General features: G+C 37.6%; 2 protein-coding genes across 4 annotated transcripts in view; both read left to right on the forward strand.

Annotated features, from left to right (window-relative positions):
* The window catches only part of HOXD3 (homeobox D3), a 37,335-nt gene continuing 11,195 nt past the window's right edge, over positions 1-26,140 (forward strand). For 2 of the 3 annotated variants that reach the window (XM_024213883.1, XM_024214129.1), the window contains exons 1-2: positions 10,098-10,175; positions 11,327-11,353. The gene's annotated coding sequence lies outside the window, so the exon portion shown is untranslated. Of the gene's footprint in view, positions 371-10,097; positions 10,176-11,326; positions 11,354-26,140 lie in introns of those variants that run through there. The other variant, XM_024213959.1, reaches the window with a different exon arrangement.
* On the forward strand, positions 14,185-19,382 carry HOXD4 (homeobox D4). Its single transcript, XM_024214253.1, has 2 exons — positions 14,185-15,741; positions 16,123-19,382. Exons 1-2 carry the CDS (start codon positions 15,333-15,335, stop codon positions 16,425-16,427), a joined length of 714 nt encoding a protein of 237 aa, XP_024070021.1. The 5' UTR covers positions 14,185-15,332; the 3' UTR covers positions 16,428-19,382.

The raw sequence follows: 26,140 nt of genomic DNA on the forward strand, positions 1-26,140 counted from the left end.
CTCAACCCCTCTTTTTCTAACCTTTGTCTCCGATGAGGTGTATTACAGTCGCTATGATGTTTGTGTACTGATCCATTTTACACTAGGGCTCTTAAAAAAAAACTCGCCCGATTCCTGCTGGCTGCTACCTTGTCAGCCTCCAGCTATTTTGAGGACTCATAAGCGAGCATCTCGCTGCCGAGTGGCAAGGTCCCAGTCTGCCAGGCTGGCTCCCGGAGCCAGGTTGTTTTGGGTAGAGCTCTCTCCCTGTACCTGTTAGCCCATTGTCTTCTGTCTTTTGATGTTATGCGGCTCGGATTGCTACCAACCCGTCTAATGGATTACAGCGACCCTCCTCGGCTCCCCTGCCTTCTTCCAGTGCAGCGAGCGGGTAAGGAATTCATTCATTTCTGCCTTATTACAGGGCTCCCCATAACCCAGACGCCACCAAATGACTTGAGAAGTCATAAAAGAAAGTGTTCGGGGCAATAATATCGGCAGCATTCATTTAGGCACTCAAATATCTTCGAGTGTAGGTCACTAACTGCACTGAATGTGGCTGCTAACTGCCCCTGCCTGTTTTGTCACCTGTCTGCGAGGCATTTTGTGACCCATTAAGCCACAAGCAAGCACCGCTTTCAAAATTATTTCTATTGGGGTGTGTTTGGTCTGGTTTAAGGGCTGTCTCGAAGAACAAGCTCTAAGAAAATGTGGCAAATGTGATCAAAATACTCTGCTGAATGCCGAAACAGGAAGTTTAGTTGAAGCAGAGTGTACGCTACTCAAAGATAGAGAACAGACATCTTAATTTGTGTTATATTCTTTGCTTTGCTCCAATAAAGGGCTTTTTGACGGATTGCTTAGTCTCATGCTTTTGCATATCTACAGATTAACACGTGTTTTTCTGGTCAAAATTTTTATCATTAATAATTTGCAACGCTGAATGCCACATGAAAGTTATCAATGTTGAGCCTGGATGAATAATGCTATCAGTTCTCAGGTTTCAGAGTAGCAGCCGTGTTAGTCTGTATCCGCAAAAAGAACAGGAGTACTTGTGGCACCTTAGAGACTAACAAATTTATTAGAGCATAAACTTTCGTGGGCTACAACCCACTTTTTGGATTTATGCCGTTAGCAAATTACGAGTGACGTTGACACTGAATATAAATATTTTACAGCATCTCTTCTCACTATGCTTTTAATTATAACAAACCATAAAGGATATGTATGTGGTCTGATTCTTTCTTGCTGCTTAGCTTTATTCATCACAAGGCAGAACTTTATAATAATGGAAAATATAAGACTCTGAAGTTAATGAATATTTCAGAACTTAAAGAAGCTTTGTAGTAACTGTCTACTGCGTGTTTAATTTTCCAGGGCTATCTAGGGTGATTTTTTTTGCCAGATCTACATTGTCTTGATTCTATTTTATTAATATATTGTATACCACGTATTATACTGATACAAGGAATACACATAAACGCAATCACGTTTACCATTTCTAGAGTTGTAAACATGCAATACACTACAATGCAATGCAATGCAATACAACAGTTCTAGCAGTACGACTTGTAAATAGTAAAATTACAAATATATAAGTTAATAACTTTTTATAAACAGATTAATTTTACAATATATAGATATTATACACAAATAATATATATTTTCTGTGTTATGCATATATGTATAATCTACCTATTACAAACTGTATTTTGAAATGTATATATAATAATTATATAATTGTTCATCCTCAGCGATAGAAATGTTGTATTGCATCTAATGTTTACAATTCTGGAAAAAGGTCGATACATATTATATAATATATACATACAACATTTTACAACAGCATTATTTAGGTCACAAACAATCATTTATTATGTCAAATATAAGCATTGTATATAATATTCAAAATTGATTATGAAAATAGAAAGTATTCTGCTGGGTCCAGGATAGCTATTTTGAAGCCTGCAGAATTAAACAGTGTCAATCCCGCCCTGTGTGTGCCTTCCAATAGGTCTATTATCCCATAAGCTTGCTATAATGAGTAAAGTGAAGACTCATAACTTTCTGGTGCTTTATATGTATCCTTTCGCAACACCATAATGACATTTGATTTAAAATGACAGTTAGGTTGTGGAAATAACTTCTGACACAGCAACAATTTACAATATCAATTGGAAAATTATGCATTAGCTAATGATTTGTTTCTCAGAATGACTCCTCATGTGATATATTTATTAGTATAGGTAATATTATGCAGTTGATTAGTAATAAAATTCTCTAAATTTAGCAAAATTCTCTCTCAAATGTTTTCAGCTCTGGGTGGGTGGGGAGAATACCCTATAACTTTGCAAGGGCGAATTTTAAAAATATGCTCATGTGTATATTATATATATAGACAATGGGTTTGTATATATATATACACCCATTGAACGGTTTCTTTGGTATTTTACGGTTTTTTCCCTAAAAGGGACGGCATTCAATTCTCTTTACCTCTCTCGATATATTTCTGTTATTAAAATTAACACACACACACACACACACATGCTGCTAAGTGTGTGTGTGTGTGCGTATGTGCTTCTAAATTGCAAACATTTTAAAGAACGTATATGTGTGTATCTGTGTGTCTATTTATTTGGTTGCAAAGCGTTCTTAATGTAACATGAAGCAGGTGTGAGAAGTACAATGTGAATATTGATTTATTTAATTAATTTAATCTTTGAAAGGAAATAGAGGATTCATTAAATATACTTTAATGACGTACGTTCTGTAAAGAATAACCATCATCAAGGAAACTGCAACCAGGAACCAATCGTGCTATCCAGACCTCATTAACACTCGTTTAACGTTTAAACATAAAGTTATAGCCCATGCTTCGTTTTTGTAAGTAAATTCCCTCACTTTTTGTCTCGAAGAAAAACACAGATGAATGAGCTGAATCTGTGTCCGGTAGATGCTTGGTGAATATCCAAGGAGGGTGCGGGGGGGGGGGGGATGTGAACATAAAGCAAACCTAATAGATAGGAAAAATAAATACAAGATTTTTTTTCTGAGCCTTAGAATCCAACGATTTGTTTATTTTCCAGTCATGTTTTCTCAAAGAAATATATTTCTCATGGACTGCTTTATGAGCTCTTGGGGCAGAAAAAATCAGAACAAAGACAGTATTTCACTCCTTGGCTGGCAGGCAGCTGTTAAAGGTATTTACTGCTCTACTGCAGTGCGGCAGTGAATGCTGCTGGCAGTGTTAGAGGGAAAAAACCTGGAAGTTAAAGGAAAAGATGAAACACGGTAAACATTTCAACCATTCAGCTCGGTACAGCTTATACTAAGAGCCCACCAAACTAGATACGATACAACAAGAATATATTTCATTGATGCACTTTGTCAATTTGCTTGTTAAAGGAAGGAATCTCAAATCTCTGATTCTAAAAGGGGAAATAACAAAATAATAAAAACGTCCTACATTCTCCAAGAAACATGTGACTTCGAGTGTCTGAACTTAGTTTGCCAATCAGAGGGAACCGGTGATTATATCAACTCCCATGAAAAATGGTTTCAAGTGCTTGCAAAGGTGAAGGTGGGAAGAGGAACAATTTAATTTGGTATGTTTTAATGAAAAGGCAAACTACGCAATGTATGCACTCTTACCCGTTTCATTACTAGGAAAGATGTTATTTTTCTCTAGTTATCTGTGTGTGTGTGTGTGTATACATACGTGCATTCGGATAATGGGTATTTATAGTGTATGTGTAGAGATAGATAGATAGATAGATAGATAGATAGATAGATCCATCTACACTATAGGCAGGTATTGTCTAATAAATTTTTAAAAATTGAAAAATGAACCCAAGCAAGTTGAAAAAAAAATAAATTGGAAAAAAAAGCCCAATGCGCTTTTGATTCTATATTTGCTAATGTTGGATATTATTTTATTTTCGCTGGTTTCAAAAGGCTACCATTATACCTGACATTGGACCAGAGAGTGCAATCACCTTTAAAGCAGCATCCCCCACTGCCTGCAATGGGGAGTTCTCCTTCAGAGTAGCTGGCAAAAAGTGCCCCAGAGTTTACTCCTTTGTCAGGAAAGACACAGGTTTATTTTTAACATCAATTATTTGTTATTTTCAGTTGTATCCTTTTTTCTCCTGCTGGTATTTTATTTGGCCAGAAATCAATAGAAATAGTCGAAAAGTAAGGTGCCACTCAAAGTGAGTAAATTGGCAGTTTGCCCCTAAGTATAAGGAAGATTTATTTTTTTTGGCAGAAGATGAAAATATTCCTTCCAGATGTTTGATATCTTTTGTCTTTCAAAACTATACAATCATATTCTGCCTTTTGCATCTGCTTTCTCAGTTTATGTGTCGAAAATAAACTATAATTCCGATGAGTGTTGGCATGCATAGTCATTGGGACCCCAGAAAACAAGGGCAAGAACCCGTTCCTGCGGGTTATGTGATCCCTGGACTCTTGCTTATCACTTCGTTTGGATACAGCATATAGGAAAATCAAAGAGGAGGAGAGGTAGTATCCCTTGATTTATGTGGTAATGTTGTAAACCATTTGGAGAGTTGATATTTTTATGTGTTTATCTGTGTACTGCGAATTAACTCATCAGACTTTATCTAGGCTACGTCAAAAAGGCCAAGTTTTCAGAAAACATTTCCCCCACAGACCCTCTCCTTCTCCCTCGGTCCCCCTCTTCCCGATCATTCAAAGCTCTCTCACTGGGGTGGGAACCTGTCCCTGAGAAACCAGGAGGCCTTTCTCCCTGGGTGTGCATAACTATTTTGTTTTCCGGCCTCTCGTCCAGGAGAAGGCGCTGTAGGACAAGCCTCACAGTTTTCTGTCTTTAAGAATTGCCCTTAGCTTAGCCAGAGAGTAAAACTACTGCCGTTCCGCAATCACAGGGGAGAGCAACTTCTACATGAACTTCCATCGTACCTGAGCAGCACAGCAACAATGCCAAGTGCACATTACACTCATGTACGTGCTCACCCAGGCTTTCATCTGGCAATCAGCAGAAACAGCCATCAAGATACAATCCCTGATGACTATTTGCTGTCGGGAAATACTCATGTGCGTTTTTCCCTTCCTTTGACCCTACCAGGGTATCATCCAGGGTGCGACGCAAACCTTTTACAAATGGGGAAAACCGTTTCCTTTATCACATCTGTTTTGTCCCCCTCAATCCGGTACTGCAGTGGGTTGGTAGGACGTTAATGTGATTAACGCTGAGATAGTCACTGGTGTAATGAAGTTGTACTGATCATCATCAACTGAGTCATTAAACTCTTGATGCTGACCCTTCTAGCTACACTCAGCCTCCTCCCTTCCCACCCTCCAACATACACCTCAACAGGGGGCCCAATTCCCTGAGTCAAATCTACCTGACGGATATGAGAAGAGCACTACACCTCCCCATACAAAGAACGATTCACTGTCTCCCTAGCACTGCCCAGTCTGCCGCAGGCCACTGGCATTTAAAACACTACCGGCTTCCACTGTCATCCGTGCAGTCCTCATTTATGAGGGTGTATAGGCAGCCTTTTGTACTATGATTCACCAGTGCTCACTATTAGCTGCTCTCCAGTGTCATCAGCCCGGTCTTTGATGTTGTTCAGTCACCGTTTGCTTTGCTCTCCTTTTGATCTCCGCTGCAGCACCCCCTACTGCATTTCCCCTTCAGACTTACTTTGCGGTAGTATCCACACTTATCTGTCTACTCTCCGCTCTCTGATAGTGGGTGGTAAAAGCACATTCACCCACAAATCTCCCTGTCTCTTTCTCAGGTGCATCCTTCAGGGTTCAACTTTCACCATCATGCCACAAGTGTTTGTACCAGCCTGGCCTTCCTGGTCACTTAGCGCCCTCCCTTCTTTCCTCAGTGCCCTTCAATGGTATAAGCACGGTAAATGGTGAGCCTGGCCTCCTACAGCAGCTCTCACACCCTGTGGACTCCATGAAGTGCTCCACCTCATCTTCACTCCGAACCCTTACACCGGTTGGGATGCTCTGCCAGAGTCAGCGTGTTTGTCTTTTTGATCTTCCTACTCAACCCACTTTCCAGGCACGCTGGCACTGTTCGATTTACAGGCTTTCTGCTGGGGAGGAGGCCCTCGAGTTTCATAGGCATTCATTGAAAGCCCTCACCTCTACATTCAAGAGCAGTAACCATTCCTATGTCTGGATAAATGTTGATAAAATAATGTAGCCTAATTTATTGGCCATCATAAAGATCGCACAATGGGTTGAGCTGAAAGCGTTGACGCAGGTGATATAGTACGTCACAGTTGCTGCTTGCATTTAGATTGTAAATTCATAGATTCATAGATTCTAGGACTGGAAGGGACCTCCAGAGGTCATCGAGTCCAGTCCCCTGCCCGCATGGCAGGACCAAATACTGTCTAGACCATCCCTGATAGACATTTATCTAACCTACTCTTAAATATCTCCAGAGATGGAGATTCCACAACGAGGTAGGGTCCTTGTCTGTATGTCCACCCAGTACCATAAACGCCAGTCGCACTCTATACACATAATTACAATAATCCCACTCCTTTATCGTTACTATTTCCAGTGAAAACTGATTATTATTGGATTACTTTACTCCCTATCTCTGTTCCATTTAAGATCAGCAACATCAGTAGCTGAAAGCAGGTACTATTCGGAATCCTCCAAAATCCATTTTCTCATTAGAACAACAAAATCTGTCTTCCGTATTGACTGACCAGAGCTTTAAAGACACACTTGCATTTCATAATGAGTTCGGCAGGAAGAACACCATATTTCCCTGTTTAAAATCTGTAGACTGGAGCTACTCAGCAGCAGGCAAAGTATCTCCATACCCCAATTAGTAAGATTTATATCCCAATTTACTCTCTGTGGAACTTCGCTGTGTGCTCCACTTCCCATCCCCAGTGTCTCCTCGCTCCCAATATTTCTGGATCTTCTATGCATCTTTCAGGATAGTTGAATGACTTGATTGTATCCATCCCTACAATTGTTGCTTCCATTCTGATTTCTTAAGTGCTAAGGCTAAATAATGTGTGTCTTCCAGCCTTTGCACGTGTATTCTGTCTGCTACACCTTTTTAGCTGCTTAATAGTGGCGTCTTGCTTTGAACTGCACATTTTTTCAATGTTCTAATATTGCACTGAGAACCGTGCCATGTTTTCTTCCTGATGGTGTTCTTTGCCACCTTAGTGAACACACACTTCCTCTCCCACAGCTCATTTGGTCTTTTTTCCTCTCTTTATAGTGCCAAATTCCACTTTATACATTTCTCTTATATTGTCCAGGTTATTGCAAAAGGAGCTAAAGCGATTGTGCATGCAGATTAAGAAAATCTTACACTGTTAATTTATTACACTGATCTGAGTTGACTCATGATCTCAATCTGCCAGATTTTAATAATGTTTGCCCTCTTTTCTGTACCACAATGATCTCAGTTATCTGGCCAGCTTCAAACGCATTTTACCCTGCTGTATGAAGAAAATGTGTCCTCTACAATATGATTCTCAGACTCCATGAATTGGTGCCTTCATTTTTTGACCTGCCTAAACAATGACGGTTCCCCATTAGATTCTGATCTACAACCACTTCCTTCGCCCTTGCAATGAAACTATTTGTGATTAGCTCACTTTTACCTTAGCTGTCACTTAATAATTACCTGTAGGACTTCGATGTAATTAGCTTTGGATGCTTCAGTTGGTCAGCACTTTTGACGCTTTAGCTGCTGTGCTTTAGAAGGAAGATTGAAATAGAATCATAGAATCATAGAATATCAGGGTTGGAAGGGACCTCAGGAGGTCATCCAGTCCAACCCCCTGCTCAAAGCAGGACCAATCCCCAATAAACGTGGTATTGACTGTATTCTTTCAAATCATGTGCAAAAGGCTTATAATGATCTTTCAGAATGTGTATGTGTATACTCACAAGTACACTGATACATCTCATTTAGGGTGCGTGTGATAGTCCCTCACCATCATTACATTGCAGAAAGACCCATAATGTTACACTGCCCAAGTTGTAGAAAGACCAGAACCTGCCTGTACATATCGGAATATTATGTAGGGATCTGCATTTGTTTGCTCCCTACAGTTAGCTTTCTGCAATCCCATAGCTGGCTCGATTCTCTATTCCCCGCGCACCCACAAATCCACTTGCAGTCATTGGGTTCTTTAGCAGGACAGGTGATGTAGGTTCTGGCCTATTCTCAGCTAGAAGGGCTTTCTCCAGGACTTTGTCCAATTCCATTCTATCGGTCTGCCATTCTGAAGGCTGTTGCTCACACGGTACAATAGTGCCCAAATGAAGATTTGGAAGAAATAGCCTGTGAGGGATATATTTTCTATATGGTAAGCGAGGATTTAACCCTTCCTGTCCTTTACATGTTAAAACGATGTCCATAGCCAAAATCTCACACACTGTACTGGCTAAGAGTTTATTCTGAACTTCCATTGGTCCATAGCTTTCTTGGAGTAAGATTATATGGTAGTTCCTCTATAGTTCGGCATATCCTTGAAAGTGTGAATATAGCAAACCACCCAGGCGGCTTCTTCAGTCCAAACACAGATAGAATCTGGAATCGGAGGCAGTACAGAGCATAAAAAGAAACAAACTATTCCACAGAGTTGTCCTATTTATGAATACACGAAAAAGTTATCTTTGAATCAAAGTTTTTGCGAGGCAAAAGGAAAATACCAGAGTGCAAAATAACCAGGTGTCAGAGAAAGGAAGCAAGAGAGGAACATTATTATAATAAAAAAATCAGGACTCCTCATACTCTCTACCTAGTGAAAGACAAATTGTTAAACCATGATTATAGAAACAGAGAGACTATTGGGGAAGTTAAGATGTAAATAAGTCTTTATTAGGCAGATTGCGGACTATGGCACCAGCTTTCGCCTATAGACTATTGGGTTTCCTGACAATAACATATACTTAATCATTCGTGCTAGACATTATTCTACCATCTTGAATCTATAGCTGAATGATTTTTAATAATGTATGTGCGATTCGGGGAGAGAGGAGCTCCCTTCTCCATTCAAACACTTTTACGTCTGTTGCCTGTTTCTTTTCAGATCTAGACTTTACTAAAGAGAAGGCTTCAAGCCTCTGCCATGAATCAGCAAACCTCTCCTTTTCACCAACGCTGCTGTACTTACTACCTGACGTTCTAATCTGAAAAGGACGCGGTAATATATTATTAATTGGTGCCCAGCTTCCCTTATGCAAAGGGAGGCTGGGAGACTGCTAGTGACATTTGACTTCCTGTGCTTAGAAATCCTCATTTGCTCACTCACACCCTGATCCCTTCACACCAGAGCTGTTTTATTGTTTTATAGCCCTCCTTACTGCTTCAGTTATCAAAGATTTCATTGTGGCAGGCTTCGCGATTTCTCACTTGAGAAAGCCCCAGTGCCTTGCTGTTTTAAGCAGTTTGGTCACTTGCGAACGCCTTTCAGACAAACATTTCCTAGAAGCTTCATGCATGTGCTGGGAGACTTCAGCCTTCTGGCACCAATCCACAGAGAAGCAGTTTAACAGATTAATCAGTCAAAACCATTTTCCATGGGCGCTTGACCAAAATGCCATAAACTTCCGGTTAAAGGGGGTGGGGGAGAATCACCTAAATGAACTACGTCTCTTTTCTCCTTACGATTTGCTTCCCCGTCCCTACGCGCTACATACATATTCAAATAAAGGTTTGAATTGGTACTCACAGAGAAATGCACATGCTCCTTATCCCAATAGCAATTTTGGAGAGCTAACTCCACTTTTAAGTCGTATTCCTTGCAATATACTATTTTAAAGACCGTCATATTGATACAGCTATGACCTTCCGTGCAGCCTTGATATTTTGAACTATTTACATTTTATGGAACAGTTTCAGCGAACCTTTATTTAGTGAATAAAAGTTTAAAGCTGAAGGTTATTTATGGTTCCATAGAGATAGGCCCTGAGTGGCTATTTAGAGGCACGTGATTCCAATAAACTTTGTTTTATGGCTTGAGAGTTGACAAGCCAAAATATAATTCCCACCATAAATTAGTTTAAGAGCATACAAGTGCAGATGCTTCAGTTCCTGGAAGCAGTAATAGGGAAAGTGTTAGCAAGGAACATTCAGCTTGAATCCGAACATCGAGACATTTCTTCTTTCAGGTCCCCCACTTCCACTGGAAAAGGACACAGTAAGTCCGTTATTACTCTTCATACAACCATATACGTGATCGAGAGGCTCCGCTGTTTTTGTGCCTCCTGAAACTAGCCCTGATATTATAAGGATTGAATCAGATTTACTGTAAACATGAACGGGTACAGTTCCGGTAGTTAGGATCAGGCAGAGAATAGAATTAGGTTGCTTTTCCATGTCTGAGATTTCTGATTATAATGTAGCATCTCTCTCTGAAACTAACCCTGTTCTATCCCGGTAAGGTGTTTTTTTTAGGGGTTAACTGCTGAGATTCCACTCTTATTGCAAGTGCTAGCTGTTATCCTAGAAGAAACCGAGTAGTGTAGAAAAAAAAAAGGCTTAGAAAGCTATGAACTATTATTACCTCTTCAATGGCTTTGTATGTTAATAGAACAATTCTCTAAGATGAGGTAGCAATGCAATGGATGATGCAAAATAGTTGTCAACCAGATTGACATTTTCTCTTTAAGCATCTATGTTTTAATGAGCATCAGTCTGAATGCACGTAAATTTTGTTTTAAATTACTGTTTAACTCTATTTAATTAAAAAAAAAAGAAAGGTGAAGGTAAATCCTACTAAAATATACCCTCTGGTAATGCAGACAAAGACACCTTGGTTAATGTTTGGATAATTACTGGCAGTCTTAAAGGGTATTAATATTGGAGTAACTCCTGTCATATTGAAATAGAATTATAGTTCTTTCTAGACTCAGAATGGATATGATGTTTTAGTGACGTGTTGCTACACGTTATAGGTTATGAGTGATCAAAGGTGGAGCTGAATACCTAATTTGGATGTGAGTGAATTACAAAAGAAAAAAGGCCTTTGTTATTCTTTTTTCCAATGGTGAAAGTAGACGGTTTTCCTCCTCTTTTCCCCTTCTCTGAAATAAAACGTATACAATATGAACAGTAAATGAACAGTGAAAGTGAAACTAGCACACTTCAGCCATTGGAGAAAGATGTGCTCCTAAAAATCTGGTTGAATATTATTCTTAGTTCGAAATGGAATTCCTTTCTACTATCCTATTCTCAGAATTTGCCATCACTTTTTCTGCCTATTTACATGTCACATGTTTCCATAAATGTTGTAAAGAAATATTATTAATCAATTAAATATAACAATAACAAACGTTTTTATTGCAACAGGTTCGACACAATGGAAAGACGTCTACAGTAAGTAACTCCTAATTTCTTACAAAATTAGCATTGAGTGAAAACACTGATTCTTTTCCTTAGACTGGAAAAATCAGAGAAGAGATGCCATTTTTTACGTGACTACACAGTTGTTTTATTTGTATATAAAGATTCTTGGGCTTCAATTTATTTAAGCCTGTCCTCGTGCATGTTTATAATCACATATAATATTAAAAGTTGTTGATGTACAGTTTCTTTAGAGATAATTACAGTGCAACACAGGTGCTAGGTGTCATATTATGCTGCTCTTAAGTAGCATAAACTAATTAGCAGTAATACCATTTTAACGTGCTAGAGCTATACAGCGCCTCCCTGCGCAAATACTGAATTTATCATGTTATACCAATAAGCTTGGCTACTCCTCCTCTTTTTCCAGAAAGGATTCAAAATACAGTTGCCTTTGTTATCTAATTTTAAACTAGTTTGGAATGGCATAATGAATAAATGGCATAATGGCATTTGTATGTTGTTAGCATTAGTAAGCTGAGTTGTTTGCCTAGTGATGTAATTATATTATTCTAAATAGTATCACTGATCCTCTGATTCAATTAAGTCTTTTTGAGCTAGTGAAAATATGACATTTATTTAAATGATATGAGGAAATGGAATAGAACTAATATTTGAGTTCAGTGGAGGAACGTCAAACGTTACTGATTTTCCAATCTTTGATCATTCAAAATGAAATGAAACACAAGAGAATATTGGGGGGAGGGAAATCTGTGACGAAGACAACAACTAAATATAAAGTAGAAAACGCTTGTTTTTGACGCTGTATGACTGAAATAATGGCAAAGATCTTAGTTAAATGCATTTTAACTTCATGCTTCAGAGGAACATTGACTTGTTTTTCTAAGTGAAAAATAAAATCTAAGATTGCTGAGGATTCATTAAACTTAAATTTCCTATCATTTCTGCAAAGCATGAACTGAATGTGGTAATGTGCAGGAGTGGAACTGTACTTATTTATATTTTTCTCTGCTTCCTTTTCACACAATCTAACCAACAACCTCTTTTACTTCTTAATACCAGGCTGATCGTTCTGATATTGATTTTACTTCGCAATATTATTTTTCGAATCCTCTCTGACTGAACTAAACAATTGCCTCTGCTGTAGGTTTTTAATTCCCTTCCATAGGTAACTTCTCTTATATAGCTCAGCACGGAATTGCATGAATGCTCTTGCCATATAATTCTGTGGCCGACCCTAAATCTATGGATTACTTTCTTTATACAAACCTACATTTAGCATACTGATTATGAACCAGAATACAAAAAGGCTGATAGATCAAAAGCATTTGTATGGGCGGTTGAACAGGAGGTGAATATTTAACGCTTTTGTTCATCAATAACTCTTTGGCTTTGACCTGTCTGAGCAAGTCGTGCAATAAGGTGAAACGCAGGTCACAGCGTCTAACAAATATGAAAATAGGCACTATTTAACAGAATATGGAGGTGATTCTTCCAACGCTATCGATCCCTTCTGTTCAACACTATACATGATTTTCGAAAACCAAAACTTTCTGCTGAGCTGTGAACCAGATTTTGTAGCGTTGGCTTGTTGAGCATATTGAACTGTTCAGCGTTTCATAGTTAAGCACTCTTAATAAAAAGAGCAAGCAAAGGGGCTATATTAAAATATTTAGATGCAAATATCAGCAATCCAGAACAGTTGATTTTGCTCAGAAAATCGTTTGGAGTTGCACTTGCTATAATTAGCACCGCCATAATTAGAAAGTTGATGTTTAAAAATATCTTCCCCAAACACATCAAAAGTAGATGTTAAATGTAGCATCAAAGCAAACCTTACTTTGATAAACGTAATACCCCGAAATATGCACGCACACTCTTGTTTGTCCTGATTTTCCTTGTATTAAATAGTCGAAGGAGGAGAGGTTGACCACAGGACAGCACTGAGGGGCTGGGTCAGACACAATTCATGAACTTTTGTACTCCTGTGTGCTGCTGTCCACAACGTAAAAATAATGAAACTTTGTGATATGTTTGTAAATGATTTAGAATGACCTCTCGCCCTGTCCTTCACCATAAACGCTACCGCACGGAAAACCTGAAGAGTGTGTCTAAGCTGAGAGTTTTGATGATAGGTTCACATTCCGCTAACAGGAATAATAGTTAGAGACAGCATAATGTGATGGAGATAAATTTGGGAACTATTTTAATAAAGCAAAAAACGTTATCATTTAAATCTCTTTCCACCAATTTCTCTCTCTACATATATATGTGTGTGTGTGTGTGTGTTGCTTCCTTTTTTGTTCCTATTTCGATTAAAAGAAATCCTTTTGGGGGAAAAAAGTGATCAAATTAGGTAAAATTTCTTTAGATCCATAACGTAAATGTATAATTCCTCTTCATTTTTAATTTTTATTTTTAAAATAGTTTAATTTGATTAGTAACATCCATTGGCTTTAGTGGAAATTTAAATGACAGAGCATCTAAAGTAATAACCAGATCTTACTGATCATTTGTAATAATGTTAGTAGAAATTTGTGGCTACAAATTCTTACAAAGTTATAAAGATCCATTTCATCAATAATAACATATCTGAATCTTTTTTGAAATCACACCCTTCATCAAATCCATATTTCAGAACTTTATCACAACAGAATAGTTTGCATTCCTCAGAAGACAGTAAGGAATAAGAAAATTGCAATGATCCTGACTATTATATTGTAGATGAAAACAGAATGTTATTACGTTGTCTATATATACCCTGTAGAACCGAATTTGTGTGGTATTCACATAGTCACAGATTCGATTCTAGGGGAATATATGGTCGATGCAAAAACTTCACCTTTCTGCAAATGGTTAGAAGTTTAAATATTGAAGGTATCAAAAGACATGTGCATGCTGAATACTGGGGAATTCTAAAAGTTTTGCTGCCTCTATCATATTTACTACTCAGTAGAACAATGCTTAATATCTATTTGTGTTGTTCAATAGTAACTATTACTAATAGTCTGTTAATTTAAAACGTTATTCACATGATCAATACAAATTTTCTGAAAACTACCAATTAAGTAATGAATCTTTTAAAAGACACTTAAAAAGTTAGTTTGATATGCCAGATGTTAGCAAAATTTTCATATCAAGTATACAGATTTCATCCAAATATTTATGACGATAGCACCAGCAGGATTCGAAACACTGAAAGGTATTTACTTGTATCCCAAGAACGCTATTGATGAATGAAGACTGCATTTATCTAATTACATCTGTGAATTTTGTACATAAAGTTAAATGCCATCTCCAGTTCAATTTAGTGGATTTTAGTGATTAAAAATTAATGTTTCCTTGTTATCTGCGTGATTTTTTTAATATTGAGACTTGCAAAGTGAAGTAGAAGTTACTGATTGCCTAATTTTATTCAACAGAACTAGATTCTGGTAACTTTTGGATGACCTCTGCAAGACAAAGACAGGACAGATCTATTGTACATCATATTACCCTCTTCTTTGATGTCTTTTCTTTTTCTTGTTTCCTTATCAATTTCCTTCCTCTTAATGCTATTTTAGCTTCTCGGTCTTTATTTCTTTCGATATTTTGTCTGACAAACGTAACAAACCATGTTTGAAATTATTGCTGGTGAATTAGACTAAAGGGCATCAAAGGTTAGAAAAGTCAATTCAGACAAAAAGCTTGATTTACCTGAGGGTCAATGAAGCGGTCATCGCTTGATGAATATTCTTAACATATTAATATCTGCTTTTGAAAATAAACTATATTGAATTTTGGTCACTTGATTACACGTATATTATTTAGTTAAATTGGTGGAAATTATGAGATGCACACAAATCCGGTGATAAACTCCCTGCCTCTCCATTGGCTGAGCCAGTCACATGGATGCCTAACTTTATTCAGTTGACAGCAAGTAGGAGGGCTCTATGGAAGGAGAAAAAAAGACAACACGAGAAAAATTAGTATTTTCTACCTTCAGAAATTAATGGCCATGAGTTCGTATATGGTGAACTCTAAGTATGTGGATCCTAAATTTCCTCCTTGCGAGGAATATTTACAGAATAACTACTTAGCTGAGCATGGCTCCGACTATTACAGTGCATCGCAAGGCTCTGATTTTCAGCATCAGGGAATCTATCCACGGTCAAACTACAGCGAGCAGCCCTTTAGCTGTACCAATGCCCAAGACTCTGCCGTGCAGCCGCGGGGTCATGGACAGGAGCAATCCGGCCCACCGAGCCACTTCCCCGGTCAAGCAGAGCATTGTCTGCCGCCTCCAATATCCAACTCACGAGCCTGCAGCCAGCAGCAAAACCTCAAAACCCCAAACGGGTCAGCAATTAAACAGCCAGCAGTAGTTTATCCCTGGATGAAGAAAGTCCATGTTAACTCGGGTAAGGATTATCTTCTTACTTTGCTCTTCTACCCTGATTAAGCTAATCCGGTTAGATGTTTGCTAAAGTCCTTCCAAGACTAGTAAGAGATGAGGTTTTTAAACTGGGGTAGCCAATTACACTCGTCATAAATTTTTATTGCAGAGGAAATAGGCCGTTGGCCATGTGGCTCTTTTCTGTGCAGGAGAAAACTCCATTTTAGGAGCATGGTACAGATTTCCAGAGTCTCTCTCTATATAAAGAAGGAAGAAACATGCACGTCTGTTGTAAGGAAATGTGATCAGACATAACAGCCACATGGTAGCCTGTAAGGTTTGTTTTATGAAGTGTAACTAGAAAGCCAAGATTAGATTGTTAAAGTTATACGTATTTTTTTCTCAGTGAATCCCAATTACACCGGAGGGGAACCTAAACGCTCCAGAACAGCCTACACAAGGCAGCAAGTCCTAGAACTGGAAAAAGAATTTCATTTTAACAGGTATCTGACTAGGCGTCGTCGTATTGAAATAGCCCACACTTTGTGTCTCTCTGAACGCCAGATCAAGATCTGGTTTCAGAACAGAAGAATGAAGTGGAAAAAAGATCACAAACTGCCCAACACTAAGGGTAGGTCTTCTTCATCTGGTTCAAACCAACATTTACAGACTGTTTCCAAGGACCATCAGACTGACTTGACAACTTTATAGAAGAGGTGAAATTTTCCATTTCATCCTTTGATTCGGAACAGTACTGTACATAACTGACATTATCCAAGCAGAGCCTGCATGTAGCAGCTAAAGACTCAAGAGGGTCATCTTGCTTTAAGGTGCTGTTGTACAAAGGAGACAAAATGACAATACTTTGGACTTTATTTGAATTACCTACATTAGCACAACCTAAAAACTCTTCTGACAGGTAGTGGGAAGTGGGAAAATATTAGGTGAGATCTTCGGTCCATAAAAATTAATAAATCATTGAAAATGAAACTATGTTCAGTTTTGAATTTTAAAGTTGAGATTTGAAGCTTTATTCCGGTATTTTGTTTTTGTTGCCTTTTCTGCCCCATACAATTTCGGGATTATGCATTTGGGCAAATTCAGGACAGAAATCTATGACTTAGTCTTTTATTTAAACTAGGGAGACTAGTATTTGTGAACTTTTTGTGCTGCTTTACATTTCATGGTGTGATGAAAACACTTGCTCATTTCCATAACACCTCAGAACAAATGCGTAGAAGTGAAGTGAAAACGGGTTATTTTTTTCTGCTTATGTTAGCGTATTTATTTATTGTTAATTAGAAAGAGTAAAAAGAAAAAGAAAGAAAGAAAAGAAAAATAGTCAAACCAAAAATACTAAAGAGGAGAGGTGAAATCCAGTATTCCTTCTTTTCTGTATCCATATGCATAATGATCAGTTAACCTGAACATACAGAACTTTTCTGTCTCTTTTTCTGATTTCCTTTTCTGTAAATATGAAAGCATTCCTAAATCTTAAAAATGTATCATCAAGAAGTTACATTCTTTATATTGTATTTTAAATGTCTGCTTTATTCGGCGCTATACTTTAAAGCAGAGTTTCCTAATTTAAGAAAAACAAACAAACAGAAAACTGTAAAAAAAATAAATAAACATCCAGAGTGAAAATCAAAGCGATTTGTGGCATTATTTAAGCCATTCTGTCTTCATAATAGATGACATACTCTTTGTTTCATGTCCTATTTTTAATTAAAGTATTGTTTTTAAGAGGGATGGGAAATATGATTTGGGGAGGGCTATTCGTTTTTAAGAAGAAAAATGAGCTTGGATTGAACGCTTAGAAATGAAAGAAAGTTAATTTTAGGGGGAAATGTAATGTTTTTATAATAGCTGAACAAGTCTAATGTACTTTGATTTGTTTGGGGATGTCTTTTGCACCATTGAAAAGTTTTTGGCAATGAGCCTTTCTTATTTCTTGGCTAAAATGCTAATAAACTGAGCAAAATCAACTTGCCCTCTTAACTTACACCTTAATGTAGACGGATTTAAAGATCAGTCCTTTATTTGCACACTGAAAACAGTCACGAGGATATACCAGTGCACCAGCTATTTTAACTAGACATTGCTTCTATTTTTAACCTAAATTCTTACTTCTATACAAAGAAATACAAGATAACAATATCTGAGTTATTTGGAAAGTTCAAAAGCGTATACTAGTTGGACTATGTTGACAATAAACTAGTATCTGGACATTTTACTTGAGAAAACACTAGGAAAAATTATTTAATATAGGTTAGAAATAAAAAGGCAAGAGCTTCACAAATAATTTCATTGGCAAAATTAACTGTGATCAGGGATTAATTTCTGCCCTTTACTCATCCTTAGAATTCAGTAAAGTGTCTTATAAGCCTTGGTCTTTTGTATTAGAGCCTGAAGACAATTCTTTGTTCTTCCTTAGGGTTAGCCTAGTTCTCAGACTTGCACATGGCCATACTTGAATCTCCACGTCGTGATATTAAAGATGGATATTCCTGCATTATTCTCATCATTGTTTCTAATACAAAAAGCACAGAGTTCATACATAGTAAAGACGTCTTTTTTCTGAAGCTTTCACGTTGAGAAGCTGAAAAGGTATTTTACTGAAGTTCGGCTAAATTGCAGAAACAGGTTCATCCAGAGGACAAATTTTCTATTCGATTAGCTGTATTTCAGCCGGGAAGAGTGACCTCTAAACCCTTAACCTTTTGGACCCTAACTACTCTTCCTTTTTTCTAACATGGAGAGCAGTTAGATGCAGCATTTGGGAAGGGCTTTCCTCAGACAAGTTTCGAAGTTGTTGAAAGCAATTCTTTTTAAAATCAACGTTAACTCTACACAGTTGTCACAAATCATGTATTTTCTGTCAAAATTAATCTGAAAAAGAAGCTCTGGTTAGTCTGATTTAAGATAAATCCCGCTATTGTTTACCTAGTGTCTGTGCTGAGCAAACTGTGAACCATGCAGACATGTTATTTTGGGGAGGAAGCCCACAGCTTTGGCTTCCTTTGTGTAATATTCTTTAAAGTAACTTGCTCAGAGAAACAAATCCTTGATTTGTATGTGTTAGGTTGAGATGGATACCTAAAGTGAAAGGGCTAAATTCTGCTCTCAGGTGCAACCTCTCTCCTCTCCCCCGTTGAAATCTACTGAAGTAACTGAAGTAAAACAAGGATATATCTGAGAGTAGAAGTTGGCCCATTGTCTTTTGAAATGTTAATATCTTCTGGACGAATGTTTGGTTCAGACACAGTTCTTAAAATCCTATTTGCCAGTCCAGTTTGAGCAGGAGTTTAAGTTTACTTGGTTACAATCACATTAGTAAACTCTGAAAATACTTGAATTGAGGCACCAGCGTACCAAAATGTATTATTTATATTTCTGCCAGTGCTCTGAAGGTTCAGGGATGTACATTTCTGTGTAAGGATGACTGCAAACACTAATTTGCTGTTATCCCCCATTTTACTCCATAGAAAAGGCAGAAGTGTTTTTAACTCTCCTGAGAGGTTACGTTATATAGCTTAAGAAGTAAAGATGTTTCTTTTTGCTTATCACGGATACAATGTTGTGTAGTCTTTTGTTATAAGATTGCATTGTCCAAAAATACTATGATATCTGTCAGCGTGTGATGCTTTTTATAGGCTTTATCAATGTTTTGCTGCCATTCATTAAAGTATTATTTATACTAACTGTCTCCTGTAGTTTTGATGTAAGTCTTCCATATATATTTGAAATAAAAAAAGATGTAGAGAAAAACATTCTGTTTTGTACCTTGACCAAATTGTCCTTATCATATGAATCTCCATTCTCTAATTATGCAGGCCCTTCCCTGCATAATATTGTAAAAACATGGAAGCTTATCTATAATCCCGAAGTATTATATCCAACTGTCCCTTTGAACAGTTTTTCTAACAACATTGACTAGAATGGTGTGACTTTGGGACAAACTGAAGTTTGTATTTACATTCAGGCGGCAGTTAAAGTGCCCATCATCCATTTGTTAATGTTTTACATTTAACAAGCCACTCTTAAATGACTCACGGATGCATGCACGCTTGGTAAGTATTAAGAAACCACACCTGAAGTTACCTCGAACCCTACACAAGAGGTATGCACTTTAGGTGGGTGATGAAAGAAATTAATTTTAAATTAAAAATCGGAGTGAAATGGGGTAGTTTTTTTAAGTTAGAAGCTGATCTCAATGAGACACAAATAAAAGAAAAATGTAGAAAGTTGAACTTTCCTGTAGACCTGTAGCAGACTCCTCCTTTCTTTTTGATATAAGCACCTCAAACAACAACAACAACAACAAATTTCTTACTACAAGAGGTCGATTGCACTATTTTTAGCACAGATATATGTCACATATGACTTATCTTTTCTTGAAGAGTGGCCAAGGCATGAGTCCAAAAATAGATTATCCCTCTTCGAACGTGAAATGAACATAACGCCATAAATAAGGATTGTGCCCTGAATACAATGGAATGCAGGGGGGAAGATGTGCGTACATGTGTGTTTTTAAGTACCCAGACATTAAGTTTAAATATTCAGGCACATTTTCTGATTATACTTTGACCGTCTTGTGTCTAATGGCTCCTCCTGTTACTACCAATACATCAATACAATTCTGTATATTATATCACCACTAGTCGTTAAGGTAAGAATGAGGAGCAAAGGCAGAGTCAATAGCAAACACCACTCACTGTACAGTACAGTAAATAGGGACCTTTCAATGCAGAGCCACAGAGCTTCCAACGGCCATATTTGTTATCCTTTCCCCCTGATTTTTGTAACCGTATAGACCAAAACGGTCTTGCTAGGAACAGTCATAACAGGCAGAATTCAAAGTGCAAGGAAGATGATAAGAATAGATTTCTACAAGTCCTGACCACGTGATTTGCGAAATAATTAATTCAGCACGTCCCTTAAGAAACACGGAGTCGTCATTAATCTGCCAAGCAAAGGACTCTATCAGACTTGAAAACTGAAGAGATCCCAAGAATATAATATACAAAGGGTGTAGGCTCTTTCCCTGCACACCTATATCTTTGGTAGCAGCCGAAAAAGAAGCTTGGTATGTAAACATTTTACTTTTTATTACTTCATATTTAAATCCTTAATGAACTTAGCTGTCAAATGCTTGACAAATAGGACCCTTTGCTTCCTGATTTGGAACCATGCAATAGTCAGAAGTTGGTCTAGGCTTGTATGGTGACCTTAGATTCAGAAAAAAAGATTTACACTTTATGAAAAATTATGATGTTGGGCAAAGGCTTCCTTTGTTTATGTGTGAGTGCGTGTATACGTTCTGCATAGAGGTAACAAGAAGGCAAAAGGAAAGGAAAGGGTTTACTAAGAGCTGTATGTGTGGTGAAATGGGAGAAGATTTACTGGTTGCTTATGTCTTACTGGGAACAATACTGGCTGTCAGGGCATCTGCTGCCCATTCTTAAAATGGTGAGAAAAGGCCCTGAACTTCTTTTCAAGCAAGGGTCGTAAATTTTTCTTTGCGTCATAATAGAAGGCTATAAAACTGAGTTGAAATTTTACCCAAGGCAGGTTTTAAGCAGCAGATAATGAATTCCGAGCTTGCTTCTCCCCCCTCCCCCGACATTACTGCTACCGTTACACAAAGGGAAGGGTTTATTTTTATTTTTATTTTTGTCGGGTAAATGCCCAGTTTTGACCTGGTCCTTTTCGGTTTCTATCTTAAATGATTAGCAGAGCATTCCTGTGTGTTTGTGTATGTGTGAGTGGCGCGGGGGCGGGGAGAGGATGTTGAAAACAGAAAAAAAAAGCTATGAAAAGCCCCCAGTCTTTAGGTCATTTTGCGGGAGACACACACTCTTAGAACTTTGAACCAGTAGTCCACGCTGAAAGAAAATTGAGGGTTGCAGTTTTTATATACAAACCATGTTTCCCCATCCTATAAAACACAGACCGCAAGGCTGAGATTTCTCTATTAAACCGCATAGTCGGTTGGAAATACTTTCTGCGAACAGGATATTCTTTATTATCCCTCGTTGGAGTAATTTCTAAAAATCCAGATTGTAGCTTTTATTACTTCCGTTTCGGTGGCAGGACAGAGGCAAAGTTTCCTCTGTTATGAATTATACATTCAAACAATAACACATTAATTCAATTATTCAAAGATGACAAACGCGTATGCGCGTTGGTGGTGAGACTAAAAACCAGCTTTGCTGCTTCACGATAACTCCTCTGTTTTCATCAATGAAGTTTATATTATCCTCTTTGCCCAGAAAGAAACCAAACTCCATAAAGCCACGCGGTAACATGGCCCCGAACATAAATTGAAACGCTTTAATAATAACGTTTATTCCTGCATATAGCCTGGGATATTTGATCAGTTTGACAATTGCCGGAGTTGTTGTTATAAATCATCGTAAGTAATTCCTGAAAGGGTGCGAGGCTGCTGAGGGGCGGGCGAAGACTGTAAATCTTTCTGTTTTATTGCTCTATGAACATATGCTCCGACTGAAGAAGTCTTCAGATCCTTTACTGGAGACAAATTCACTCAAAGCTTGAGTCCTACTATCGTTGGAGGTTCACACTTCTTTATTGCTTTTGCGGTCCCCGTGCAATATCTTAATTTTTGCTGTTGTTGTTATGTTTATGCCGTATAACTTAAATGAACCCCTCTGTGGCGTGTGACTTTTGCTAAGAGATATTTACAAATTAAGCATAAAAAGGGAGATTTTTCTTCTCAATCCCTCCTCTTGATCTTTACTTGATTAATGGCGCACTTTGCACTTTCACTTTTGTGTAACGAGCAAACGAGATTTTCGTCATTAGAAAATGTGTGAACACTATTCCGAATATATATATATATACACACACACACACACACACACACATATATATATACACACACACACACACATACATACATACCTCTATGTAAGTACAGATAGATCTATAGATAGATACACTGATATAGAAATATATGGCTGGCAGAAACTGATGCAAAGAACAATTGACTTTTACTTGATGCAAGATTCAAGTACATCATTTCCAAGAAATATAAGATCATAAATCCGGAGTCCTAAACAATAATTTACCTTGAATGCTTGCTTCAGTAACTGGACTGCATTCTTTTTTATAACTTGTTTGCAAAGTCAGGAAAAGCAAAGTAATTTAGATAAATGTTACAATACACTTATGGGTAGTATTGTAAGGTAATACGTTACTGTCAGATCTCCATGCTTTGGATGGTAATGAAATCTTAGTAGATCCTAGATTAGATGCGGTGTATTTATAGCTACAGACACCTTAGAAAATCAAACAAAGGAGCTAAATAAATTTTTACAGAATTTGAGCTTTTCAGGACATTTGTATACACTCATTACATATAGAAAGAGTGTTCTAACTGTGTGTACATGTACAGGTATTCATATATACATATAGTGCTTTCTCTATCTCTCGGTGTATATATGTATATACATATACAGAGAGAGAGAGGGAGAGAGAGAGAGAGAGAGAGAGAGAGAGAGAGAGAGATCAGACTCAGTGCACAAACAGAAAAGTAAGGCGATTTTTCTAAGGCTTCTTTAGTCTTCCGATCTGGAAAATCTGAGTTTACCTAAATGTTTCCCCCTATAGAGAAGGAGAAAACAAAGATTAGTGCATACTAGTAAAACCATTTCAGACAGCTTTGTAGTGTATATTTGTGCTTCAAAGTTTTTATTAAACCATATTTTCGGTCACATAAAATCCAAATTTCTTTTCATCTTCTATCGGAAATTTCTGATTTAATAATTTATTTGATCAGCTATGGCTGAAAAAATCTACCATCCACATTAATATCCTGTGTATTTGTTTTACCCCCAAAGAAAAGGGTTAATATAATAGCGATGAGAGAGTGTTCATGGATTAAGGGATCCTTCCACTGAAGGTTGCTGTGGTAGTTCAATTTGTCTAAGAATGCTTGATTTCTCTAGGAAGAGAAGGTCTGCGAAGTACTTTACCAAAAAGATCAATTTATCCAAAGGGATTTGTAACACGCCGGGAAGGAATTGTTGCCCTTTGGTACCTAAAACAATAATACAAGCCAGGAATGTGAGACGTTTTTGCATTGGACTGCTGCCTTGCTTTCACGTGAAGCTTATGGGTGCTTTTGGATCCCTGTGTAATACCCCCAGACATGTGTATTCTGGGGGGCTTAGAGAGGACGGACATTGTGAAAGTTCCAGCCTCAATCAGAACAATCTGCTCTCAGGATCACGTGAACAAATATGCTTGTATTTTAAGGCAGCGCCTAAATTTCTGATTATAAAGGGGTTTCTGTTGCTCTTCTCAAAAAAATCATAAATGGCCGAACGATTTAAAACCAAAACAAAGCACTCGCCGGCCAATTGCTGACTTTTATTCCGTGGGGTTGATTGCCAAGGACTGTTGTTGTGAATTAAAAACAACAACAACAACAATAACAACAACAAATTCCGAACGCCACTCGCCCTCTTTTATTGGTAGTTGAGCCTGAACCTGTTTTCATTCTATCGGGAATACTGGTGTATGAAAATGTCTGTAAAACCGCAAGATCAGGTTTAGGATAGTACTGTCTGCAGACAAAGGGTGAAGGATATATTCTAACAACTGCAAGCACAGATATTGAGACCGAGGAGCCCAGGTTTATGATAAATTGATACACAGGTAAGCAATTGCATGACAAAATGGAACCTTTAACCATAGATCTGCATTATCGCCTTTAGTCAGAGACTAAATATAACTTGTTAGTAATCTGTGATCTGAGTGCAAAATATGTCTAGAAATATGTTTCATCTACGTTTATAGCAATATCATCATAGTTATATGCTCTTTTTTTGTAAACGAAACACTTTCCAAACGTTCAGGAGAATATGTTTGCCCCGCTCCTGGTTTTGGTGGTTTCAAGTATGGTATGACAATTGAACAAATAAAAGAAAGAAAAACTTTTTCATGTACTGTCACTGCCAAATACTATAGAGCATCCTATTAATTCGCTGACTTGGACTGCTGGGCAGGGTGTAGCCGGGTTGATCTTTACTGTACGATTTGAATCAAATTCACCGGTAAGGGAGCCTCCACAAATGGTTTCTTGAATGTTCTTAGCAAATGCACTCGCATACTCACGTATTTCCTTAGGCTTTGGTTCATATTTATCATTTGATGCTGTATTTCTATCTGAGCTACTGGTTTTTTATTTATTTCAGTCACACATGGTGTTAAAGTACTATTTGCTATTCATACACCAAGAAGTTTTCTTTAAATCTATTTCCATAATTTGATCAACTGATAAATAAGACAGCGTGTTCAGCGAGGGAATATTTAGTGGAGGGTTTGGGGTCTAAAACCAATAAAATACAAACAAATTTCATACCTATTTTGCCTAGTAAAAATAAATGGATCTCACAGAAACATGTTTAAATCTTAACTCAACTTTTTGCTGTTTAAAATAGCCAGAACCTCCCACTAAATGCAAACTTCGTGTTTTAAATAACGTTCTACCTTTTAAAATATATGAATTATGGAAGATCTTTCCCGATTATACTTATTGAAATTAGCATAATATAATATCCAACCTTTGTGTTGGGTACCAGAAACTCAGAATAAGGCACTGCTGGACGAAATCTGAACAGAAGTCTTTATATCTCCTAGGCAAATCTTCCTTCATTTTAGATGCTCATCCATATTTATGCAGAACAATGAAAGGACGGAAAGAAAGTTGTTTTGTCAATTGCGTGTGCTCTGCTCGATCAGAACTTAAAGGCAATGAACATTTTTCTTAGCTGTATGCCTCCAAGCTGCTGGCCTGCCAAGTTAGTCAGCTGAATCCAATTACTGCAAGCAGCATTTCATTTGGCTCGATGGAAGCACTCACTTATAACTTCACCTAAAATTTCAATAATACCTATATTGGGTCCATGCCTGAATAGTTCTAAAGATTTCCTGGGATTTATCCCTGGCAACTTTTTATCAGAGCTCAGTTCTATTTCTTTGACGAAGCTTCGGTGAGATGGCATAAAGTCAACGTGTTTAAGCATCAGATCCTTAGAACTACAAACTTCGGATGTTGCTCGCGTTAGGATAGAAAATATATCTTTGCAAAATTGGTTGCAAAGTAACCCCTGTCTAGAATAAGGATGATATCACTGAGCTGGTGGTGAGGCTGTTGTGCTGCTGCAAAAAGGATCAGAAGTCGATAATTAATTAGACACAAAATGAAAACTTACCATATTAATCAACAGCGGATAACAATGACTTGATAACAATATTATGATCTCTCCGGTCAAGAGCTAAGGTGTACCGAATTTATGCTTTCTTCTTACACACTGTAACGTACTATTCTATTTCTAATGAACTCCGTTATAAAAAAATAAAGCACTTAAAGTTGACGTACGCCCACGTGAATA

This window comes from Terrapene carolina, unplaced genomic scaffold (genome assembly GCF_002925995.2).
Source record: "Terrapene carolina triunguis isolate 2854851 unplaced genomic scaffold, T_m_triunguis-2.0 Scaffold62, whole genome shotgun sequence".
NCBI classification, from domain to species: Eukaryota; Metazoa; Chordata; order Testudines; family Emydidae; genus Terrapene; species Terrapene triunguis.

Excerpts from the sequence above, each read along its gene's own strand:
- HOXD4 (XM_024214253.1), top strand. The coding sequence starts at position 15,333 with ATGGCCATGAGTTCGTATATGGTGAACTCTAAGTATGTGGATCCTAAA. Across the intron at positions 15,742-16,122 it reads GAAAGTCCATGTTAACTCGG|TGAATCCCAATTACACCGGA; the intron begins GTAAGGATTATC and ends TTTTTTTCTCAG.